Below are 20,230 nucleotides of genomic sequence, written 5' to 3' on the forward strand. Positions count from 1 at the left end.
AATTTCGTGTTCCGTGGATCATTTTGCACGGTAAATTGCAATGATATGGAACGAATCACGTTACATTCGCATCGCTCATTAATCTGTAAGTATGCCGCGCGGGATTAGCCGAGCGGTCCGGAGCGCTGCAGTCATGGGCTGTGCGGCTGGTCCCGCCGGAGGTTCGAGTCCTCCCTCGGGCATGGGTGTGTGTGTGTGTTTGTCCTTAGGATAATTTAGGTTAAGTAGTGTGGAAGCTTAGGGACTGATGACCTTAGCAGTTAAGTCCCATAAGATTTCACCCACACAATCTGTAAGTATGTTTACATACTGAGAATCTCTAAAGGTTTTTTTAATATACAGATACGAGTTAGTAATTCATACCCACCACCTTTTCCACATCACAATAATACAAATTCTTCTTCGGAACAGAAGGAGCTGTCAAGGAGGAACTTCTCCAGTTTGTTTTAAATTTTTATTTTTCTCTTTGTCACACATTTCATATCACTGAGTAAGTGATCAAGAAGTTTAGTTGCAGCGTTATGCACCCATTTTTGTGTTGAAGACAATCTTAGTGTGGTGTAAAGAATGTGATTTTCCCTTCTGGTACTGCAATTATGTACATCCGTGTTCCTATTGAAGTGTAGTGAATTACACACAGTAAACTTTATGGGGGAATAAATGCATTGTCAAGCAGTAGTCAGAGTGCCCAACTCCTTAAAAAGACGTCTACAAGATGATCACGCATGAGCACCACACGTTATTCTTAGAGCACGTTTTTGAGCTATGAAGACTTCAAAATGGTTCAGAAGGCTCTAAGCACTATGGGACTTAACATCTGAGGTCATCAGTCCCCTGGACTTAGAAGTACTTAAATCTTACTAACCTAAGAACATCACACACATCCATGCCTGAGGCAGGATTCGAACCTGCGACCGTAGCAGCAGCGCGGTTCCGGACTGAAGCGCCTATAACCGCTCGGCCACTATGAAGACTTCCTTCCTGAAAAATGAGTTACCTTAGGACAGTATTCCATATGATATTCCTGAATGAAAACATGTGAAATACGTTAGTTTACTAATTTGTCTCTCCCCAAGATTTCCTGAAGCGCCGATGTGGCTGAACTATGTTGTTCTAGGAGTTCCAAAATGTGCTTTTTTCACTTTAAATTCTCGTCAGTGGGAAGTTCCCACACTATTTATTATTTCCTCACTATGTGTTAAACGTATCATTTGTGTAGTACCCCTAATGTTTACCATTTTCTCTCTTTCTGCATGTATGCTTGGACTGATTACAATACAAGTGTCATCTGCAAATATAAGTAACTCTGTCTGATGTATTTTAGACGGAAGGTCATTTACATGTGTGAAGAACAATAGTGGACTTAAGAGAGAGCCTTGGGAAACCGCATAAGTGATTTCTCCCCAGTCGGAATTATGTACCCGGACTATATTGGTGGAACTGCTAAGTGCAAAGTTCCGAATTCCTTTGGTTGGATATGACATCATCCATTTGTTGGCTATTCTATCAATCCCATACAACTTCAATCAGTCTAGGAGAAAACTGTGATTCTCACAGTCAAATGACTTAAGTAGGTTGCAGAAAATACCAAGCGGCGCTGTTTCATTACTTAATGGTTGTCAAATTTGGTGGGTGAACACGTGAAAAGCATTCTCAGTAGAGAAACTCTTCTGAAACTCAAACTGTGATTTGCTGAGCATATTATTGTTACTAAGGAGAAATGCTGTTCCAGAATACATCATCTTTTCAAAAATTAGCTATTGATATCTGTCTTATCACCTTTCTTAAAGAGGGGTGTAATAACAACACATTTCAGTGTCTCTGGGCATCTGCAGTGAGCCAGTGACGCGTTACATATTTAAGATAAGATAGAGCTTATTACAGAGGAACAAATCTTTACACACATCATGAAAGCCAGATGAGCTTTTATTTTTGAATGAATGTATAATTTTCTAAATTTTCTTAGGAGAAGCTAGTGATACATTCACATGATTGAAATTTATGAGTGTTACGTTTTCAACCTACTGCACTGATTTTTCTCTTCAACTGTTTGTCCATGACTGTACCTGTTATCAACAACAAACCCGTCATAGTTCGTGCGTCCACAGGCAGAACAAGAAGCTGAGTAAAGCGTGATGGAAGGAGGAAACATGCCCTCTAGGAAAGAAAATAAAAACCATAATGGAAACACTAACTTGCTGATCAGAAAGAAACAGTATTTCTCCCATTTACACACTTGCCTAGCCATAGTCAGCAGACCTCCGTCCAACACCGGAGTGAAATACAAATAATAGTGATAGCATCTTACGATTTTATATCGTGTAAATTATGACGTTACCTAGTGTGTTTGAGTTTGTTGCTATTACATTTCTCAAGTCATCTGTGTAACATGTGAACTTTCCAAATTTTGACAGTTTCATCTAAAATGATGTATTTTTCAGAATTGCAAATTCTTGCAAGTTAAGCTAAAACGAGGTACTAAGCACAAATGTAAAATATATTATTATGATTATATTGAAACATTGTATACAGGGTAATTCGGCTTCCCTACGGTTGTGTTTTATGCAGCCCACAACACCACGTCCAAGATTTTCATATTCTCTCGCTCGCTACTAGCAAACTATTAGTCTTAAACAAAAAATTAATGCAGTTAATTTTGTGCTGGGATACATTTTGGATGGAGCCCACGGGTTTTCAGTTATTCATGAAAAACGCATTTTTTAAGGTCACTTTTGTATGTTTTTCTTGACTAATTCGAAAACTACGGTCTCCACCGAAAACGAATCCCAGTAAAAAAATTTAACTTTATTATATTTCCCACAAAAAAGGTCTCGTTCATTTATACACTATGTGATCAAAAGTATCCGGACAACAGGCTGAAAGTGCCTTACAAGTTTGTGGTGCTTTTATGCTGGAATTCAATATGGAGTTGGTCCACCCTTAGAACTGATGACAGCTTCCACTCTCGCAGGCATACGTTCAATCAGGTGCTGGACGGTTTCTTGAGGAATTGCAGCCCTTTCTTCACGGAGTGCTGCACGGACGAGAGGTATCGATGTCGGTCGGTGAGGCCTGGCACGAAGTCGGCTTTCCAAACATCCCAAAGGTGTTCTATAGGATTCAGGTCAGGGATCTGTGCAGGCCAGTCGATTACACGGATGTTACTGTCGTGTAACCATTCCGCCACATGCCGTGCATTATGAACAGTGCTCGACAGTGTTGAAAGATGCAATCACCATCCCCGAATTGCTCTTCAACAGTGGGAAGCAAGAAGGTGCCTAAATCATTAATGTAGGCCTGTGCTGTGATAATGCCACGCAAGACAACAAGGGGTGCAAGCTCTCTCCATGAAAAACACGACTACACCATAACACCACTGCCTCCAAATTTTACTGCTGGCACTACACACGCTGGCAGATGACGTTCACTGGGCATTCACCATACCCACACCCTGCCATCGGATCGCCACATTGTGTACCGTGATTCGTCACTCCACACAACGTTTTTATACTGTTCAATCGTCCGTTGTTTACGCTCCTTACACCAAGCGAGGCGTCGTTTGACATTTACCGGCGTGATGTGTGGCTTATGAGCAGCCGCTCGACCATGAAGTCCAAGTTTTCTCACCTCCCGCCTGTCATAGTACTTGCAGTGGATACTGACGCAGTTGTGTGATGGTCTGGATAGACGTCTGCTCATTACACATTACGACCCTCTTCATGTGTCGACGGTCTCTGTCAGTCAACAGACGAGGTCAGCCTGTACCCTTTTGTGCTGTACGTGTCCCTTCGCGTTTCCACATCACTATCACATCGGAAACAGTGGACCTAGGGATATTTAGGAGTGCGAAAATCTCTCGTACAGGCGTATGACGCAAGTGACACCCAATCACCTGACCACGTTCGAAGTCCGTGAGTTCCGTGGAGCACTCCATTCTGCTCTCTCACGATGTCTAATGACTACTGAGTACCTGGCAGTAGGTGGCAGCACAATGCACCTAATATGAAAAACGTATGATTTTGGGGTGTCCGGATACTTTTGATCACACAGGAAAAAAATAGTACACCCTTTTAGAGGTTTCAGTTCACTCAAGATTTATTGTTTCAACGGTGCATATGGAGTACATGAAATGAATACATGCAGATCAATAGCACAAGCGGCTCTGAGGTACTAGTTATCGACCCATGGTGAAACACCCATAGTAGTTGCGTTGTAGCCTCCATGGATGGCAGCGCAGACGCTGACTCTGGCATCCAGCCGATCGTACAGGTGGCGATTATTGTCCTAGGATACGTTGGGCCATGCCTGCTCGGCCTGGTCACGTAATTCTGTAAGAGTCGTTTGGATGACGCGTCGCTCAAGTCACTTCTCGTCCCACCCATGCTCGATTGGACATCATGCTGGCACGTCTTGCAGAGAACGCTGAGTAGCACACGCAGTGTGTGGGCAAGAATTAAACTGTGGGAACAAAACCTCACCTGCCTGTTGGAAGAAGGGCAGAAGAACGAGTCTAACAACATTCTGCACATACCGAGCGCTGATTGACGACCCCACCAGGAGCACAAAAGGAGAAGTCCTGGGATGGGACCAGTGTGTATTGGACGAATGCACTCTACGTGACAGCACTCACCAGGTCTACATCATACCTGAAAATGACCTTCACGTGCATACAGGCAGGATCTGCTTTCTTCGTCTTCATGGCATGATTACCACCTTGTTAGCATTTCCTATTAACGGGTAGATACAGATGGCGCTCGGGTAACTATGCCACTACACTATTTGTTGGCGCATGACGTTGAAACCATTATCAGTACAACTACCATTCCCCAGGTGGCAAATGCCGTCATCGGACCAAGTTGGACGACATCTTTTCAGGTGTACTAATTTTTTTCCGGCAGTGCAGTTTGCACGTAACGAACGAGAGAGTATGAAAATCTTACGGATCACATTTGAGGGTTTTGCGGGTTGCATTAAACACAATGGTAGGGTAGCTGAATCTCCCTGTATACTCAGTGGTTATTCTTTTTCTTCTTATTATTTCGTATAGGCCAACTAAGGACCACAACATTTAATTGTTACGTTTGGAGTGGGCTTTGAGGTTTGACCAGTAGTTACGCATTCTCTGGCTGTGTTGTTCCTTCCTCTCCTGTGTACAGAGGGCACCAATCTTCTTTCCTGGTAGTCTGTCCTAGAACCTCTTTTGTCTAAGCTTCTTCCTGACTACTGTCCGGTCCTTCAAGTTTCCTTCTGTTATTCCCAATTCCTGAAGATCTTTCTCGACTTCCATCAATCACGGTGACTTGGTCTTCCTCTTTTGCCAGTAACAGAGAAGCTGGATGGTCAGTCTGTCACGATGCATCCTGTAAAGGTGTCCGTAAAATGCTAGACGTCTTTTCCTAGCTACATGTGTGATTCTTTCACAGTACTCGTAGAGCTCTCGGTTGGTTCCCCTTTTATAACTGTCGCCTTCCTTGATTGGCCGCAGTATCTTCCTCATTATCTTTCTCTTCTGGATGTCGAGATTTTCAGTAAGTCCCTTCCTACTGAGTATTAAACATTCTGAAGCATTTAAGGTTTCAGGACGGATGATTGTCTGGTAGTGCTTCAAATGGCTCTGAGAACTACGGGTCTTAACATTTGAGGTCATCAGTCCCCTAGAACTTAGAACTACTTAAACCTAACTAACCTAAGGACATCACAAACAACCATGCCCGTGGCAGGATTCGAACCTGCGACCGTAGCAGTCACGCGGTTCCGGACTGACGCGCCTAGAACCGTACGGCCACCGCGGCCGGCTGGCAGTGCTTCAGTTTAGGGTTACAGGAGAGACATTTTTTATTCTAAGTGTTCTTGGTCAGCTGGTACGCCAGCTCTAGCTTGTTGACTCGAGTTGATAGTGCTGTTCCTGCAGATAGATTAGGTTCCAGCGATTCTCCCAAGTACTTAAACCTGTTGGTTTTCTTGATATCTCCCTGGTCTAGATACAGTATACTAGGAGATTTACCTATGCTAGTCACATACTGCTTTTTTTAAACGGTACGTGAAGCCCAACCTTTGCAGCTTGCTGTCTGAGAACTTTGAGTTCTTTCACTGAAGTTTCTATTGAATCTGATAGAAGTGCTAGGTCATCGGGAAATGCCAGGCAATCAACATTGAGCCCATTGCACTTCTGTCCCAGAGAGATACCATTTCGAATCCCCTCTCGAGCTAACTCCTTCCGCCACTCTCTTATTACCTTTTCCAGCGGACAGTTGAAGAGCACAGGGGACAGACCATCTCGCTGTCTTACTCACGATCTGATTCCAAAAATATTTGATAGCGTTCGTCTGAACTTTACTCGTGACCTGGTGTTGCTTAAAGTCTGTTGGATAAGGCTGTGGGTCTTCTCATCTAGCCCTAATTCTTGCAGGATCTTTATTGGTTATTATTATTATTAAAATCCTAGGCATCTGTGGTATGTTAAAAGTGATACTGAGAGCAAATTGTATTTGTTGTGATTCTTCCTAAGCACACTCATACCAGGCTGTTCACCCGAGGTTTATTTCGTCAAATTGTATTTGTGTTATAATGGTTCAAATGGCTCTGAGCACTATGGGACTTAAGAGCTGAGGTCATCAGTTCCCTAGAACTTAGAACTACTTAAACCTAACTAACCTAAGGACATCACACACGTCCATGCCCGAGGCAGGATTCGAACCAGCGACAGTAGCGGTCTTGCGGTTCCCGGCTGAAGAGCCTAGAACCGCTCGGCCACTCCGGCCGGCGTATTTGTGTTAGGACGCGGGAGGGGGGGGGTCAAGAAACAAGAATCTCTCACCGCCCTCTCGAACCAAACCCTTGATGTGTGGATGTGTTAAAGGACATAGGAAAACTCTGTAACTGCCCTAAGTAAGAAGAATCTACCAAAAATAACTATTTCCTCTGTCTTATTGACAACAATGTCACTGTGTCGTGACATTATTATTGAGAAGTTTGCTATTCGTTGTCAGAAGATTGAATAAATGAAGTTTAACATGGGCCTAGATGGATAAAAAGTAAGCAAACTGTTTATTATTTTAACAGTAATCGCCATACCTGCTAACAGATTTATCCCACTGTGAGACAAGACGGTCAGTACCTTCATGGAAAAATGTTTACGGATGCCTACGAAACAGTGACTGTACCCAGGCGCGCAAATCGACATCCACGAATGTCTTCCTTCGTGGCAACAAAACTATGGAAGTCGTATGGGGAGAGTTCGGGACTGTGTGGAGACTGTGTAAGGGTTTCCCAGCGATAGTTCTGCAGTGTAGTCGAGATGCTGCAGGAGGTTGCGTTTTTTCCCATCTGTGTGATTTTCATTCGGCTGCCCTTTTAATAACAAAAGATAAAGAATAAATTTTAAATGGACGCTCTGCTATTGGTGATCCCGGATGATACAGTATTCGAATTACTGTAGATATAAAAAAAGTAATCTAAATGTTTCTCAGCTACCTACTTAGATGTATCTCATTGCACGTAGAGATCTTTAGGGTCCAAACAACGCAATACAATCCATCGGAATAATTGAATTCCGGGTTAAAAATGAATTGGCCCCATTACTTACACGCGTTATTTATAATTGAAATCTAATTACTTTTCAGCCAGTACCCGCCACACTTATTCATGGAGTAGGCATTTCACGAGCAAAGTGATGGGTACTTTAAAGTTTTATGCATTCTGGATTTGGAACACTGCGACTGTCTTGTTAAAGGTTTCAGGAATTACTGCAACCAATCGCCGTTTTTTCTTCAATTTTTATTTATTCATGACCGGTTTCGAATTGCCTGGCGATTCATCATCAGATGATACAATTTAGTTTGCAGTATTGTGGGATGCCCGACCCCCACCACACTCCAAAATAACGTGTATCACTGATGATGAATCGCCAGACGATTCGAAACCGGTCATGAATGAATAAAAATTGAAGAAAAAACGGCGATTGGTTGCAGTAATTCCTGAAACCTGATGGGTACTTATTGCTGTATCTTCCCCGGTATAATCCAACACTCTTAATTTATAATGTATGGCCAATTTTGTTCGAGAATCTTGGCCAAATCTCTGTTAACGATCCAGTTTCTATTAAGTTCCTAACCACGAAGATAATTTTTTTGAACCAGAACGAAGCCTGTTGCGAAACATTTCTCTGCATTTTCGTTCGGCTTTTCGGGCACCACATCCTTATATACCACACATATATGTCTATCTGCTGATTCCTGTAACGGGTAATGTTCCAAATTTGACAACCAGTCATCAATTGTGAACGACGGGAAACTCCACAGCGGACGGGACATAAACAACAACCGTGGATTACTTTTCGTGGCAATGCCAAATAACAAGTAGTTACATGTTATGAAACAAAATGGCCGAGCGGTTCTAGGCGCTACAGTCTGGAACCGCACGACCGCTACGGTCGCAGGTTAGAATCCTGCCTGGAGCATGGATTTGTGTGATGTCCTTAGGGTAGTTAGGTTTAAGTAGTTCTAAGTTCTAGGGGACTGATGACCTCAGAAGTTAAGTCCCATAGTGCTCAGAGATATTTGAACCATTTTGAAACAAAAGTTGTTAACAAACAAGTGCTACACACGTATTGCCAATCTAAGATCTTCGTACCGGATGGTCAAGCTACAAAGCTCTTTAATGCAGTGCTGTACTGGTGGGGAAAGAGCTGTTTGGTCAACAGGGTGGCGCAGTGGTTAAGACACTGGCCTCACTTCAAATGTTTCTCTAAATAGCATAATGAAAATGCCGGTGTGGCTCCCTCGAAAAGAAAGTGGACAGTTTCCATTCCCACCCTCCTCTATTCGGAGCTTGTGCTCCGTTTTTAATGACCTCGTCTTCGATAGGACATTAAACCCAAATAATTTTCTTTGTTCTCAAACTGATGTTCACCCAACTAGTCATTAAGGACTCTGTAAAAATGTTTACTAAATAGTATGATGCCTCAAAAAAAAAAAAAATGGCTCTGAGCACTATGGGACTCAACTGCTGAGGTCATTAGTCCCCTAGAACTTAGAACTAGTTAAACCTAACTAACCTAAGGACATCACAAACATCCATGCCCGAGGCAGGATTCGAACCTGCGAACGTAGCGGTCTTGCGGTTCCAGACTGCAGCGCCTTTAACCGCACGGCCACTTCGGCCGGCTATGATGCCTCATCCACCTCTCACTTTCATCCTAACTGTTTCATCTCTGGATATCCACATTAATAATATTCTCGGCATCTTTACTCAATTATCTTATGTCTCTTAAAGTTTTTCTCCTTACTGCTCCTTCCAGTGTCAAATTAACTATTTTTGAATGGCTTGTTCCTACTTATACCAAAGATATGCCGTACTCTAGTATTCCTAATACCGAAACTGTATTTTAAAGTGGAACACGCCGTGGTCTTGTTGTGGTCTCTTCAGTGCTAGCACAATGGTCTCATATTCGGGAGGAAGACGGTTCAAATCCGCGTCCGGCCGTCCATATTTGAGTTTTCCGTGATTTCCCAAATTTCTCCAGGCAAGTGCCGGGATGGTTCCTTTGAAAGGGCACCACCAATTTTCTTCCCCATCCATGAAACTATGAGAGCTTGTGCTACATGTCTAACGACCTCGACGTCATCAGGACGATAAACTGTAATCTTCCTTTCTTTTTTTCAGTCGGAATACTGGTTCGGTTCGTCTCTCCATGGTAGACTGTTCTGTGCAAGTGTCGTCTCTGCTCACTTCTCTCCATTACCAAATTCACTATCCTTTGGTACCTCAAGAAGTGTTCTATCAATTATTAATTAAGTTGTGCCATCAACTCCTTTCTTCCCTAACTCGATTCAGTACCTTTTCGTTTGTCATCATATGTACCTATCCGATCCTCAGTATTGTTCTGTAGCAACACAAGCTGCTACTTTCTACGTAACTGAACTATTTAGCGCCCAAGTCTCTGCAATCGAGACAAACACCTTTATAAAAACTCCCTAACATTTAAACCAACGATCGATGTTAATAAATTTCTCTTCGTCGGAAATACTTTTCTTGCTGTTGTGAGTCTTCGTTTTCCGTCGTCTCTACTTCGACCATAATCAATTATTTTGCTTTCCAAATAGCAGAATTCATTTACTGCTCTTCGTGTCTCATTTCCTAAACTAGTTCCCTCGACACCACCTTATGTAATTCGACTACACTCCATTGCCTCTCTTTTACTTTCGTTGAAGGTCATCTTAATCTTTTGCAGATAATATCCATTCCGTTCAGCTGGTCCGTCAAGTTCTTTTGAGAATGCATCTCGATGTCTTTGGCAAACCTCGACGACCTACGTCGTACGGTATAACCGACTGTGATTATGTGTGCCTAATTAACTGGAAAGGCATCAATTCCGAAGTGAACTGAGCCAAACGATGTGAAAAGTGTACATCTAATCATATAGTCATCTAAATGAAAAAAAAGGAAGATTGGAGTTTAGCACCACGTTGATAATGATATCAGTAGATATGGAGAAGAAGCTCAGATTACGGCAGGACGGGGAAGACGTTGGCCGTGTCCTTTTTGAAGGAACTGTCCTGGCTTTTGCCTGGAGCGATTTCGGGAAATTACGGAAAATCCTAAATCTGTGTGGCCGGATTGGGGTTCGAATCGTTGTCCTCCTGAATATCACCAAAGTGGTAAGGTAATACAGTGCCATGATAAAGACTGAGTGCAAGAGATATAATTACATAGATGGGTTTTGAATCGTTAGCGGAATTTATTATTATTTAAAATTAACATTTTAATGAAATTCCAATCACGAGATGAAATAATCCCGTCGCCAGACCTACATAGGACGTTTTATTTCTGAAAGCAGTTGCTTATAATCGGACTCAAATTCATTTAAAAATGAGTAACGCACATATTGATGACGTAATTCATCACCTGCACGGGAGTGATGTTTTGTATTCAAGTCATCACGAAATATTTAGTTAAGTTGAAGGAAATAATGAGGAACGGAATGAAAATTGAAAGAATTACGGTAGTACACGATACATAATAATGACGTAGCTTGACCTCAGCAATAATCTTTATTGTTACGAATTTTGATAGACAGAATTTTCTAAACTCTTGAAGTTAGCGCTGAACCTTACTAGATTTAAACGTTAATGATTTTGAAGTACCATGTCACCCATGAAATACCGCATAAAATTATCAAAAGCACATAAAATTAACTCATACTGTTAAGTAAGAAGTAAAATATATTCTGATCTGGCAGATTCACTGATTCCAATAGTTTGTTTAAGTACTGATTTCAAAAATTAGTTGTTGTTGTAATTCAAAAGTTATTTAATGACTTTAATCAATGAGCAACAATTTGAACATTCAGCTCAAAGAAATTCATTTATAATGGACACTCGGAACCTAGGATAATCGGCCATGGACCCTGTTCAAGAACTTGGTACAATGGAATAATAGCGACTACGAAACTAAAATTAATGTTCACGCAGAGGTTATACTGTTCATGCTACTCAATACACTCTGAAGAGTTTTACAAAGTTAAAAGTTTGAAGTGCTGCAACCGCGAAATGATAGCTCGGCGGCAACAGTACAGTTATATCCCGTCTCCAGTTGCAAAGATTCCTTATATTTACTGTGGCCAAACACCGCTGTCTCTTTGATTGCTGTCGGAGCACCAATAAAAGTCATCAACGTACCGTAGCATTTAGAAATTGCAGTGCCTCTCGCACCCACAAGAAAGCGCTGCACATATATTCGTTTGCTACGCCAGAGCCACATACACTTACACCTTTTCTCACTCGCAGCTATACAACATCAAGATTACTAATCCCATGTCTCTAACGGTCCGCTGTTGTTATCAAAGATTTTTTGTCCTCCTATCGCTTTCTTCTATCCATTAAGACATTTTCAGTGACTCGATATAAAAATGAGTAGCTGATATTATCAGTGTGACAACTGCGCTGATTTTAAAAATGGTTTTTAATCGTTTCGGATAATATTTAATTTAAATTAATTTATTTTTTAAGTTTCTTTTATTTTTCAGATAATATTTAATTTAAATTAATTTATTTTTCAAGTTTCTTTTATAAAGTTTACAGAGTATTGAAACTGATCATACATGAAGAAGAAATTTCAGATATCGCTTTCGTGAAAAGGAATGAAATTAAATATTTTAGTAGTAATGCAGTGGTACATATCGCGTTGTAGTTACACACACTTAAATTCCCTTGTGTTATTGTGCTGCATACTGCCTTGTAGTCTCACATACTTTTATTCCCTTTCAAAATTGGTTTTTGTTTTCCTTTATAGTTTTCTCAGTTTACAGTACGAGTAATCCTTGAGATAGGGTACCCTGTTTCACTCCCTTCTCCTCGATTCCTGTAACCATATTCTGGATTCTGCACAAGTTGTAAATGACCTTTAGTTTCCTGTATTTTATTCCTGCTACTTTCAGTATTTCGAAGAGTACATTGCAGTTAGCATTGTTAAACTTTTTTCTAAATCTAAAAATATAATAGCGTAGTGTTGCATTTCCTTTAGTGTACCGTATAAGTCGTAGTATATTTGCCTCATGTGGTCCTACATTTCTGCAGAAGTCTAAAGCCGTCAGCACACGGACCGTGCATTCGAACGTCGACCGTTGAGCGTACCGAGTCTCTGACGTCATAACACGGAAAAAGCACGGTGGGGAGTTATTGCGAATGTGCAGAGCACTATCTAGCATGTGAGACGTTCTAAACGTGCGTTGGAAAGTAGGCAAATGAGACATGAGGCCATCCCTCTTCAGTACAGAGCCGCGGGGCACCATATTGGCTTTCAGTTGTAACCCATATGTATGTAAATATAAGCCCTTTCTGAGCTCCAGGAAACTGAGGATCTCTCGAAAACCCGTCGTTAATTGTATTATCTGTTGTAATAAAATGACGGGAAACATCATACTGGTGGTTAAAAAATTGTAACTTGAATATTATGAAAGTATGCCGTTTCAAGGTAACGGCACTTTGAGGAGCCATCAAAAACGCATTGTTCTTGATACAATTTACTGTAATTAAATGACAATTAATAACATATCCGCGATGAAGCTATCAGAAGATGGTAAGATCGGAAGTATCGTCACAAACTATACACGGTCGGTGTAGTGTGATGAGTAGATCAGCAGAGCTATAATTTGAAAGGAGGTGTGTTGGTGGTTCGCGTCACACTGAAACCAGACCTCCTTTTAATAAATTTCGCGTTTTATAATAGGCCCAGATAGTTTCTTACTAGTTTAACAGAAGTATGGTCCGTAAAATTCGATGTTATTTACAAGTAGCTACGGGTGCGCTCTTCCCAAGTAGTGAGTTTGTTCGGTTGGCTTTATCTACAAGACAGCTTGCACTACTTGCAGTAAGATATTTTGCACTTTCTTGTTTCAAGTGTGGTGTTTCATATGTTTTAAATATTCTGCTAGTGAATTGGAATAGTGGTCACGTAAGAATGACCTTAGGATTTTACTGAAACATGATAACGATGAAATACTATTAATCAGCCGGCTGGTGTCGCCGTGCAGTTCTAGGCGCTTCAGTCTGGAACCGCGTGACCGCTACGGTCGCAGGTTCGAATGCTGCCTCGAGCATGGATGTGTGTGATGTCCTTAGGTTAGTTAGGTTTAAGTAGTTCTAAGTTATAGGGGACTGATGACCACAGATGTTAAGTCCCATTTTACTATTAATCTTATGTGGAGAACTACTGTGATTTATGTCGCACTATTTGTAACAGAACTTTTACAAGCCGATGTCCATACTGGCTGAACATGGTAATCTCCTTTTGGCCCTGTAACTTGTTCATGGATGTTGTTGTTGTTGTCTTCAGTCCTGAGACTCGTTTGATGCAGCTCTTCATGCTACTCGATTCTGTGCAAGCTTCTTCATCTCCCAGTACCTACTGCAACCTACATCCTTCTGAATCTGCTTAGTGTATTCATCTCTTGGTCTCCCTCTACGATTTTTACCCTCCACTCTGCCCTCCAGTACTAAATTGGTGATCCCTTGATGCCTCAGAACATGTCCTACCAACCGGTCCCTTCTTCTTGTCAAGTTGTGCCACAAACTCCTCTTCCTCCCCAATTTTATTCAATACCTCCTTATTAGTTATGTGATCTACCAATCTTCAGCATTCTTCTGTAGCACCACATTTCGAAAGCTTCTATTCTCTTCTTGTCCAAACTATTTATCGTCCATGTTTCACTTCCATACATGGCTACACTCCATACAAACACTTTCAGAAACGACTGCCTGACACTTAAATCTGTGCTCGATGTTAACAAATTTTTCTTCTTCAGAAACGCTTTCCTTGCCATTGACAGTCTACATTTTATATCCTCTCTACTTCGACCATCATCAGTTATTTTGCTCCCCAAATAGCAAAACTCCTTTAGTACTTTAAGTGTCTCATTTCCTAATCTAATTCGACTACATTCCATTATCCTCGTTTTGCTTTTGTTGATGTTCATCTTATATCCTCCTTTCAAGACAGTGTCCATTCCGTTCAACAGCTCTTCCCAGTCCTTTGCTGTCTCTGACAGAATTACAGTGTCATCCGCGAACCTCAACGTTTTTATTTCTTCTCCATGGACTTTAATACCTACTTTACCGTTTACTTTAATACCGTTCATGGATATGGAAATTTTTATTTATGTGTACTGCAGACAGAACAACATGACTAGCATACGTACAAGGGTGGAAATGTGCGTTTCAATATAGCTAACGTAGGAGTTTTACCCCTGTCAATTTCGTAAGGACTATAACTGGGGAGTCAGATACAACCGACTAGTGCCGCTGGAGCGCGTTGCGATCGTGTATACAACGCTGAGGCAGACTTACCGTATGCATCGCTGAGCGCTCAGCAGCACGTTGAACTTGGCGCGCTCAACGTTAACGTTCGAAAGCACGGTCCGCGTGCTGACGCTGATTTAACTAATCATTCCCGAGGTAGCTTCTAATTTGTGGTACGGGAGATGTAACTGAGCAGCGACCTATGTCGCTCTGTTTCTGTCCCTAGCTCATCGGCCGATGGTACCTGGTGGAGGAAGTGGCGCCAGTCCGGCTGTCGTCGGACACGACGTGCGACTGGTACGACTTCTGGCGCGACGAGAACGGCACGCTGACGGTGCAGTGGTTCGTGCGCTCCGAGGACCGCACGGAGGCCGTGGTGCCCGCCATCCCCGTGACGGACGGCGGCGTCTGGCACCTGCCCGGTACGTATCTCCACACGAGCGCTCGCCGCCTCTCCCATCCGCGCTGCGCCCTTCTGTTCTCCTCCTCTGTCCTTGGGCAGAAGTACTTCCACAGCTTCACGTACTTGAACAACGGGCTGAGAAAGGCTGGCAAATACAGGTTGTCCGGGGTAAACGTACACGGTCCAGTCACATTAATGTGGGAACCGCAGATGTTCTATGTTAACAGTGCGTGTGTTGTCGTAATGTGGAAAAGGAGTGATTTAGCCGACTTTCAAAAGGGCATGGTCATTGGCTTTGGGGCTAAGGATAAAAGCATTTCCGAAACGGCTAAGTGTGTAAACTTTTCGCGTGCCGCCTTGGTTGAAGTATACCATGCATTAAAAATGATGTTATAAAAAAAAAAAACGGTGCCGTGGCAACTGGGTTGCACCACAGGCCATACAAGACACGAGTGAACGATGTCTGTGAAGACGTGCATAAGCGAATAGACCTGTAACAGTTGAGCAACTGATGGCCCAGATGAACCAAAGGGCTACTAACAGTGTCTCCTCAACGACTGTTCAGCGGACACAGGTGCATATGCGCCTCTGCAGCAGGTGCCTGGTTTATGCACACATTAAATGAAACAACAAGTTTACTGTTACCAGTCACCGTCACCGGTGACTGGTAACAGTAAACTTGTTTCATTTAATGTCAATAACAGTCACGGTAAAGCCTAACGTAAAATGTTCGCATTTAAAGTTAGGCACCCATGCTGACCGCTGTTCATCGTCGACGAAAGCTGGAATTTGCACGCAAATACTTCAGCTGGACGCCCAGTGAGTGGTGAGAAATGTCCTTTTAAACAAATAAATCACGTTTTATGCTCCATCGGACAGACGGCTGTTCATGCGTACAGTGTGAAGCATCTAAAAATAAACACACTGCAACAATCGTTTGAAGCTTCCAGGCTGGAGGGTATTCCCTGGGATCAACGTAAGTTTGAGGGCCCATGACCGCCCCCACATGCAGTTAATTTTTTCCTCGACACGATAGCATCTACTAGCAGGACAACGCAATGTGTCAAACAGCTCGCAGTGCACGTGTATGGTTCCAAGAGCACCAGGATATGTTTGCTGCACCATCCTGGCCACCAAATTGCTTTGTTTTACACCCAATTGAGAGTCGGTGGGACCATCTCGAATGAGCTCTTCGCATCATGGATCCTCAAACAAGAAGCCTTACGCAGCTGGCCACGGCACGGGAGTCACCATGGGTCCGCATTCATATCGGTACCTTCCACAACCTCACTGACTCCCTTTCCGCACGTCTTGCTGCTGTTAGGACTCCAATACGTTATTATTCAGGCTACTGACAGGTGATCACATTAATATGACTGGGCCGTGTACAACAATAGAATATGTAATAAATTGAGACGTAATTGCGATATTTATCGACGGTTTGCTCCTACGCGTATCGTAAGTCAAAATGTTATCTGTGTTTCCAGCAGTTGATACCGCATGCGCATGCGCGTAACTGCTCTGTTCACATAAAAGAGCGTCAATAGCTACGTGGACTCCATAGCGGAAGGTGTTCTGTGTGCATCCTCTCGTCGGAGCTGAAGTCTGGTAACACTGGCGCAACGCCGTTTTCGGCGTACGTAAGGACTGCAAGCAACTAACGATGTTCTTACTGATGTAACAATCAAAAAATGGGACAAGTAGTTTCGAGAAATTGCCAGTTTATTTCCCATGTTGGACCGCCACGACTAACACGCAGTTCCAGAGTCTACTGCTGAACTAATCCGTACGTCCTTCCTGGAGCTCTCGTACGTAAATCCGACAAGCAATTAGGCAGCTGCAGTTACTTCATTTCACAATGCAAGATGATGGCCATAAAAAGGCTGCTCCTGCAAACTGCAGGTTTTCCACAAAATCAAACCTGAGGAGAGGCTGCGACGGGACAATTACGGCAAAAATGGCTGAAAACGAGGCATTCCTCTATTTCGACTGTTTTCCGGACGAGGCTGCGTTCCACACTTCCGATAGGGTAAACACGTACTATAGCCGCATATTGAACCTCACTGAACCCACATAATGACTCTCGAAAGTGAATGCGTGGCATGGATTGCTGAAGTATAGGGTTGTAGTCCCATTCTTCTTCGCAGAGCCTACAACATACATAGACGCCTATACTGTGCCACAACCTTATCATGACGTGATATTTCGACAAGATGGCGCACCATGACATTATGCGAACATTGTGAGGGATTTCTTGGACCAAGAGTTCTCACAAGGAACCCCTTGAGTGCGAGGTCGCAAAAGACCAATGATGTTTACGGCATTCGACGCCCCATATATTGTCTGCATGCAACCACACTATTGACTACTAGTGGCCACAGGGAACGGGACTGGACTGGAAGTATCCAATGTTGAGCACAGCATGGGAATATGGAGCGTAGGAGAACTATTTAGTCTACGAGTAACTCACAACAGTGCTAAAGCTCTAGTGGTGTTGATACAAACCACAGCTATGGCAACGATAAACAGAGCAAACATTGCATTATATCTACACCAACAGCTGCCGTTGTTGGCATTTCGTCATAAATGAACCCAAGGGATTACTCCAAGTGAAAAAGAAACGGCAGATGAAATCTGAGATGAGTCAATGGAATGTGTGGCGTCGTATAAGCTCGACTGTGCGAACAATGTACATGAGCAGTCAGTGATGACGATCTGTATTGAAACAGGTGTCGAGACATGTAGTTCATCATCTCCAGTGAAACGTTGTAAAGGACAACCGTTATCAAAGGAGCTGGTACTAAACGTAATTACGTACTTCTAAAATCATCCGCAGTATAGGAAAAAAACAGTTATTAACAGATTCCGAATAAGTCCGCAGCAATAGGACCGTGTAATGCATAAGAAGAACTACAGATATTCAAGGGAGGAAAAGGTGCACTTATTACAAAAGCGTTTCAAGGACGTTCGATACAATTTACAGGATGCGCGTGATAGTGAGCTACTATGTTATTTAAATCAAATTGCGTTCGACATAATTACAGTGATTTCGAGGGAAGCAGTGGTTGATTGCATAACTTCAAGCAGTGCTACAGAATTGGAAGACGTAAGACAACGAAATTTCAAACAAACCGCCAACTTGACGGTGCAGATCAAACTTCGGAATCGGCCCGAAAATTTGTAGATGAGTTAAACAAACTTATCCCATCGTTCAGTAAGGAATTTATTGTCAACCCCGACCAGTCAGGATTTGAAGAGGAACTGCATATGAAAGGGATCCTGGAATTGGAGGTACCAAGAGAGTCGTATGAAGATCAGCTAACCGCAATGCCATAACGAATTCTTATACAATTATGCCGATTGTTAAACTGGATGGTAAATGGGATAAAAAGTTATTTGTTATCCTGAGAGAAGTTGGAGGTGCTCTGCTCCCTACGATTCTTTCTCGCGCGCGTGATCTTAGAAGCTTTTAGTCAATAGCTGGTCAAAATAACTTTCTTTTGCTTGATTTCTGGTCTGCGTATAAAAACCATACTTTCGCATAGGGCTGCATGCCACCATATTCCATCACTTCTCATCACACCGTTACAGCAATATAATTCTACTTGTATTCTTTAAAAGTGGATGCTTCGCATGGTTTGTAGCTCTCAAAGAATTCACCTTCGGTCTTGATGGTGCGAACGTTTGTGATCACTATGGCGCGCCCTGTTTCATTCGGTGTCCATTGTACAAGTTAATTTGTTTTGAACATTACTTGAATGTCGACGATGTCCATTTTGTGAAGCGTGATACACACATCCCTTAGAAGGCTGATCTCTGTACCTCGCTGGACACACATTTACTGTTACACTCCTTATGCTCATGGTGAGTTATTAGCAGCTGCCGGCCGCGGTGGTCTCGCGGTTAAGGCGCTCAGTCCGGAACCGCGCGACTGCTATGGTCGCAGGTTCGAATCCTGCCTCGGGCATGGATGTGTGTGATGTCCTTAGGTTAGTTAGGTTTAAGTAGTTCTAAGTTCTAGGGGACTGATGACCACAGATGTTAAGTCGCATAGTGCTCAGAGCCATTTGAACCATTTTTATTAGCAGCTAGTATTTTTCCTGTCATATTTGTTAACACGACACTTTCAAATGAGCGGTACTGAAGATTGAACTTGCGACCTCGGATTCAAGGGGTTCCTTGTCAGATAGCTGGACTGACAGAGGTAGTCCATCGATTGCTTGGCCCCTAGAAGCCCAGACATTACGACACTTGATTTTTCTCTGTGGCTGTTTATACAGAATCGAGTGTAGCAGACATCAATTGGCGATATACGAGATCTTCGCCACAGCATTCTTGCAGCTATCCCAAATGTTACGTCTGCAATGCTGCAAAACACATGGAAAGAAGTAGAATATGGGCACTAATGGTGCTCATATCGGGGTGGATTAGATGTGCAAAAAAGTTTTGTATTATTGTACTTGTAGAAACATATCGTCAATAAATATCTCAATTACTTCTCATGTCATTGTATTTTCTATTATTATATGTTTATCCAGGGCACACTGTATTTCAGAAGATGGTTGCAAGGAAATTTTCAAGTTCAGGGGTTATACTGGTTAACATTAGAATTGCTACACCATGAAGGCGCCATGCACCGTACGTTCAAGTGGTATGAAGCTTACTAACGCTTAAATATGCAGATGATAGCATTTCATCATAAACGCACAAACTAATTATCAGTAACGACAGGTACATTCTGCGTAGAAGAAAACATTACGCAGCTAGCGGCTTATTTAAAAATCGGATTAAAATATCAGCTGTTCGTCAGAAGGTCGTGTCGGAATTGGGCAGGGGCAGAATCGTGGCCTATCGAGTGTGGTGTTGGGCGTTCCGTGATATTGCCGCCTGCGTTGGTACGAGATTGCACAAGTGTCATGTGAATATGCAGTCTATGCGTTTAGGAGGGCCATATTCAACGCCATTTAGGCAGCTGCCCCACATGAGTTGCGGTCGAGAGTACAGACGTGGAACGTCCCAGGCGTATAAGTGC

General features: G+C 42.7%; 1 protein-coding gene across 1 annotated transcript in view; it reads left to right on the plus strand.

Moving 5' to 3' along the window:
* Positions 1-20,230, plus strand: part of LOC124788241 — a 45,314-nt gene that overhangs the window by 10,318 nt on the left and 14,766 nt on the right. Inside the window, exon 3 of the mRNA XM_047255423.1 lies at positions 15,022-15,217. Coding sequence (XP_047111379.1) covers positions 15,022-15,217 — 196 coding nt within the window. The remainder of the gene's footprint in view (positions 1-15,021; positions 15,218-20,230) is intronic.

The sequence above is a fragment of the Schistocerca piceifrons genome, chromosome 3 (genome assembly GCF_021461385.2).
Source record: "Schistocerca piceifrons isolate TAMUIC-IGC-003096 chromosome 3, iqSchPice1.1, whole genome shotgun sequence".
In the NCBI taxonomy this organism is placed as follows: Eukaryota; Metazoa; Arthropoda; class Insecta; order Orthoptera; family Acrididae; genus Schistocerca; species Schistocerca piceifrons.